The sequence below is a fragment of the Homarus americanus genome, unplaced genomic scaffold (assembly GCF_018991925.1).
Source record: "Homarus americanus isolate GMGI-L3 unplaced genomic scaffold, GMGI_Hamer_2.0 scaffold26351, whole genome shotgun sequence".
NCBI lineage: Eukaryota > Metazoa > Arthropoda > Malacostraca > Decapoda > Nephropidae > Homarus > Homarus americanus.
In genome coordinates, this window is record NW_024724368.1 from 2093383 (window position 1) to 2100102 (window position 6720).

The window sequence follows — 6720 nt, forward strand, 5'->3', positions numbered from 1 at the left end:
CACAGCTTATACTGTAATTCCATTTAATGATTATTCTACATTTATCCAGTATTCACAAAGTTGACACAGTACTGTACTTCTAAAGTGACAGAAAAGATCCTCAGTGGCACACAAGTGGTGCATCAAAATTCTCATCAATATTTCAAATTAACCTGGTAGTACAGAGGTGCCAACTGCTAAATTGAATACAGTACTGTACTTTAATAATTTCTGAAGTGGGATATAAATGATCATATCTTGTTGTATTACTTGTGAGTATATGTGTATTATCTAAGTGTCATTTGTGTTATATAGTGTTCAACCGAGATCCTTAGAGTAAAAACAATCCTAAGTGACCACAAGTTGTTTCATTGAATGATCCCAGCAATATTCTCAATTTAATAAAATAATTGTGCCACAGTATGGTAGTACAGGACTATTTTTATTGGTTCTACAGTACAATGTTTTGCGTTGTACTTCTCTCAATACTGTACTGTGTTAAGACTTGTCTTGCGAGTGCTTACCACTTTTTTAGCATTTAATAAAGTTTTCTTTCAAAATACCTAACAGATACATAAACCAGCTGATGTATCTCTGTAATATACATAGGAAATGTGTCCCCAGCACAAACCAATGAGTCTTTGTGACCTTAAAAATAAGTGTGATGTCCAGCTTTGTACATGCTAGATTACTGTACAGTACTGTATACTTTTACAATGCTAATTAATGAAATGAAATCAAACTTTAACTTTAACTTAAATGTCCAAGAAGTAATGCGGCTCCATTCTTGTAATGTTCATCTATAAAATCCATTATAGTTTTTAATTATTCAACTTAATATTTGAATACTGGTTGAGTAAAGTCTGGATGAATGTAATGTTATTATTTTACAGACATGACGGTGCAAATGAACAATCAAATCTAATATGTAAATAAGTTTTAACTGCTCTTTTTAATTAAGCTTTTACTGCATAATGTCTGTCACATCTACAGTATGTGTGTGTGTGCATTACAGGCAATCTGTAAAATATCTCAATATGTTCCATGTCATGTGTATAGGCAAGGTTAGGGAATGTTAGTTTACGGTGGGTCAGGTTAGGTTCAGTGTGTAATGAAATTTTCACAAATCTCAGCTAAATAATCTAGTCTAACCTAATCTATACACAACATGAAATAGAATATTTTCACAGGTACTTTACAGACTGCCTGATATGATAGATTTCCTGTTATATATACAGTACTACAGTATATTCATTGTGTAACCCAACATGTACAGTACTATACACTTTTCTCATTATTGTATACCAGTAATTGCATTCTTTCTCTGATGTATTCTAACTTTATTCTTCCATCTCCCTCTCATTGAGTGGAGCCTCTTCTTTTATATCCCTTATTCATATGATTTACATGCTTTTTTTTTTTTTAATTTAACCTTCCTAAAAAACTCAATCCTTAACAAATTACTGTGCTGTACTTTACTGTATTCTCTTAACATAAGTAACAGTATACTTTATCTCTCTTCATCTTTGAAGATCTTTCATACAATGCCCTGTTCCCACTCTGTAAATTTGAATTGGCAGTAGGGAAGGCATCATGCCATAAACATTGCTTTAAATTTGCCTGACTGATATCTAGGACACCATGCCATCAAGCAAACATGGCTAACCCACACGTGTGAAAAATGGTATTGATGATGATATCAAACATTTCTGCCATATCCATTATGAAAATTTTTTAAATACTTAAACAGACATCACCATTTTTTTCCTTTATCCATGATACCATGATGAGAGTCTTCACTTCTCTACCTATTAAGCAATTAGCATCTGTAATACACACTACATCTTAATATCACACCAGTCTTTCTCCCAAAATACTAACTCATTATAGTACTGTATTTATATAAATACATGCTTTACTTACAATAGTTCTTGATGTGAGGTAGATGAGTGAATACAGAGCTTGCCTCATGTACAAAGGGTCACCGATTCATGCCCCAGTGAACTCCACTATGAATCAGTAACAGTGAGTACAATACCAGCTACACTTTTTAATATTCCCTAAACTCTTTATATACAGTACTACAACTAATGGATTATCTGTCCTACAGGACCCACTTTTTTATTGAATCTCTTCTCAGTTGCTGTAGCTTGTTAATACATAATTTAAACTCGGAAATCTATTCATATAGTTCATAATGCTGTAGGTCTGTAGAAGTTGTATTATGTATGTACAGTCCATATCTCCTATAATTATGTTTTCCTTATTTCATCTTTCACTTTGCTACAGTACGGTACTGTATTTTCTTTTAAATTCCCTTGGAAAGTATCCCTCAATTTTACTGAAATAGAACAGCCTGTAATTGTTTCCCTACTTTTTTCCACATAAACTTGATTGAGAGGAACATCAGTGCATCCTTACAACCAGTCACAAGATAGACTACACATACAGTACAGTACTTCCTTCCAAACAAAGACCACATCCTACTATGCACAGTACAATAGAATGCTTAAGCACCACCACAATACTCTCATCAACTCCTCTTTAGTTACTTAGACCATTCTAGGAGCACTAATATGCAGTAGTTTACCTGTTATACCTTAGTCTTTTTCTCCGTGATTTTTTTTTAATAATAATGGTTGTTTTTCAATCGAATATTCCCTCTCAAAAGGCCACACACCAATTTTACTATACAGTATACAGTACTGTATACTGTATATTACAGTACATAATACTGTATGTACTACATACAATGGGAATTTGACATACTGTATTTCCTCACTGTTATTTGAAATTATTATCTGTATACTGTACAGTATATTTTATAGTTTTACCTTTTACTTAATTTTTTTCAGCATTACTGTTTATATATATACAGTATAGTGTATATATATATATATATATAATCCCACATTATGCCCTGTGAAAAAAGTTTGGTTCTCAGATACTTTGTTTGCAGAAGGTAAAGATTTTAAATATTTATTTTGCTTGACAAATTTAAAATAATTATATCAGTTTTCTTCCACTGATATTTCTCATTTGACAAACTAAACAGACTTGGAGTTATATGAATTTACATTCTTGAATGTACTATAAAGGTTCTCTGGCCTTTGTCAAATGCATCACCTTCACATAAACCAACAAATATAAAAAACTTCTTGTTTTTTAAACAAAATTTAATATGATAGTCCAAACACTCATCATTCTGTAATGCTTGTACAGTACACCAAACCTGATCAAAAATAAAATAATTGAGCCAGAAATTCAATCTATAGCAAATAAAAATTTAATAATTGTATTTTATAGAGGCAATGAAATCAATTCAGCTGTGGGTTTCACGAGTGCCCAGCGGCATCTGAGAAACAAACAATTACTGTACTTCTTTTTCCGTGACCTTACATAATGCACATGTTTTACGTTCTGCCCAACTATTGTTTATTGCCCTGTTTATATTTTGCATACCTTATTATTTTCATTATACTGAAGTTTATTATTTAATTCATCTCTTCTGTTTTATTTTCTATCTTCACACTGTTTTTTCAATGTTTTCCTCAGGTGCTAGATTATATCAAGACTCAGATCCCCGCTGAGGAAGTTGAAAAGGGCCAAGATCCTCATAAGATCACGGAAGAGATTTTTCATCACGAAGACAAGGACAGGGATGGCTACATCTCCCATGAGGAATTCTCTGGACCTAAGCATGATGAGCTCTGAGCCTCCACATGCCAACTAGGAGCTGCATCCATCATCCCAAGCATTAATATGGGATTGCTTCTACTTCTTTCTCAAACTAAACATAGGGATGCTCATAACTCGAAATTTTTTTTAATGAAATTACCAAAGTAATTTATTTTTTTAATTCGCTTCATAAGATATATAACAGGGATAGTGAGTCGAGCTTTAAGACTATGTGTAGGAATCTTAAACCCGCCTGTTAGTTTTCCATTTCTGTCCCATGTAGCAGTCATCATTGCCTTGGATGTGATATCAACAATGGGAAGGATGGTTGCCATTTCGAAACTTTACCTGCATTCATGAGACTAAAAGTAAGTGTGAATTTAGGTTCCACAGATCCAGTTTGTCAATAGATAAGAGATGATATTTTTCCACTGTCCAGCCGATATGATTGTGGACTTGGGCTTAATGTGATATATATTAATTTTTGCCCAAGCCTTGATGGTAATTGCTCATAGGGTGCATTCAATTTCACTTGTATATACTAATAATTGTCCAATTTTATACCTGTTGGCTTCTCCTAGATGCTATGTACAGTTGCAATGTGAAATGAATTTTTATGCACAAACACTTTATTCACAACATTTTTAGAACTGTTTTTATAATTTAATATTCCTGTCTAGACATAATATAATTTTAACAAGAGAATGCTAAAGAGTTGTTATATGTTTTATATAATTTCTATTACACCTTCAAGGATGAATATATTGTTATCCTAAAGTGTCATCTATATATCCCTCCCGAAACTTCTCAGCATGGTTTAAGTTACTATATACCTTACTGCAGAGCTGTTAGCATGGTACAGTACAAGGTTTTTATGGTGGTGTAAAGCACTGTGCAAGATCACACTTAAGTTTCACCCGCCCCTCACAATGTATGTACTGTACTCCTTGTTATTTTATTATAAGCTAAAAATTAAAATGCCACAAAAGTGAATGACCTTCTTCATCTATTATCCTAAGCCACAGATGTATATATCCATTTCTAACAATGTTATGGTTTGATAATAGATTCCAGATAATTTAGTGTTTTTAAATGCAGAGCAAAGGTTAACTGTGGCAATGAACACTCCAGGGTAAGATTTATTTTGCAACTACAGCTTACAGTCTTCCTTTTTTAAGTCTCAAATTTTTTTTAAGAACATCACAGTTATTTCCTCACACAGCTTTGATAAGCTATATTTATTTAATATATATAATTTAAGTGGGGTTAAAGTGTTGTTGCAGCTTTCAAAACTCATGTTAGTACAGTATTTTATAATCACACGTTTTTATTATATTTTTACTTTTAAATTGCATATACAATACTGTATACAGTACCGTATGTATACTTGCAACTACTCATAAAATATCCTATAGTAATGTATTCACTTATGAAAACATGTAATCAAAAGTACTGTGGCTTCCAAGTTATACGTTAAAGAAAGACAAAAATATGCATGAAGTGAATGTTATCCACTTTTAATATTCCTGTAATTCAGATGAGTCCCTGATGTCTGTAGCAGCTTTTGTATGAATGTATAAATGTCATAAATCAGCAGACACTCTTATCATGTTACTGTTTGGCTTTCCATAGAAAATTTAATCCCAATGCTCAGTGTTAGAACAGTTGATAAGAGCTGGTTGATGAAAGGTGTACTGTACTGTGTTATATATTCTATTACTGAGTCACAGAGGTGAGTCCATATGCTACACTGGGATTGGCTGTCAGAATTTGAAATAATGTATAGTTTTAATATTTATGAAGACCCACTTTAGTAAGTACTGGATTATAAATATAAAAATCAATAGAATTCTGAGTGACATTTCCTGAAAAAGACGACTGGTGTGCTGAGCGAGCTGTACCTAGCAGTTAGACATTCCTAGTGCATTAATCTAGCTCTTACCAATAAGCTGACTTTGTAATTATAGAAATTTTGACATAGAGATTTGTATTTATATTTTCTTGTTGGATTTTAATACTAACTTTGTACTCTGATCAATCAGTAAATTTTTTTAAATGTACTTTGGTGGTTTGATTTTACAAGTGATTCTTTTATCCCTGTTAGTTCCATAACAATAAAACAAAGATAAACTACAGATTTTATAAATTGGTCTCAAGTACCACATCAGGGTCCCAAATCTGATTTACCCCCATTGCTTCAACCTAGAATCACCCATCAGCAGCAAGTCCTTCTCCTCAACTCATGTGACAACAAGATTTACACTACAATGCCTATCATCCATCCCCTTTATTCACCTAATCTTTCCATATCACTCTTAATGTTTCCTCTCCGTCCTACCATCCACCTGTGGTTTAATTCATCATTCACTGTTCCTTCTGTTAACGTCCATTCATAAATACAGTACGGTCCCTAAAACACGCTGCTTCCCCCCACTAAATCTCCATTCAAACTAACATTTAATTATTTCTGCCTCTTTTCTTTATCACATTACAATACTGTAGTTAACATTAACCATAGAGGCTTTCTCCAAATACCTGTACACACTCTGACTCCTTGACTAATACAGGGGGGGGGGGGTTGTATTTGTAACTTTTCTTCGAAGTCCTCCACAGCACGGCCATCTGTCTGTGCACTGTACTATTACTCATTTAACTAAAGCCCTTCCCCATCACTCTTACTTTCACATCTTCTTCACTAACCCAACCATGGAAACATTAAAATAACCAAGGTGACTTTACACATCCTTACACTGTACATTATCTTCATTCTACCTTGAAAGCCTCTGGACAACATTAATAGATTCCTCCATTTGTTCCACAGTACTTTCCTCATACCTTTTCTCCTTTATAATACAGGTACATGCATTTTTCTTTTTAATATTGAAAAATGACACAAACAAATTTGTCCTCCTCCTCTAGAACCTTTTCACTTCTTTAATGTAAACACTCTATTCATAAATCCTCTTCCTTTTCCAAACCTACACTATTCTTCCACTAATAAACATGTTTAGTTTTACGACAATTCTCTCAACAATAACTCTACCATATATTTTTTTTAATGTA

The 6720-nt window shown here is 33.0% G+C and overlaps 1 protein-coding gene across 1 annotated transcript in view; it reads left to right on the forward strand.

The window, feature by feature from the left end:
- The window catches only part of LOC121864137 (FK506-binding protein 2-like), a 28968-nt gene extending 23251 nt beyond the window's left edge, over positions 1 to 5717 (forward strand). Inside the window, exon 4 of the mRNA XM_042363073.1 lies at positions 3535 to 5717. Within this exon, the coding sequence (XP_042219007.1) occupies positions 3535 to 3693 (159 nt within the window). The 3' untranslated portion in view covers positions 3694 to 5717. The remainder of the gene's footprint in view (positions 1 to 3534) is intronic.
- The last annotated feature ends 1003 nt before the right edge of the window (positions 5718 to 6720 follow it).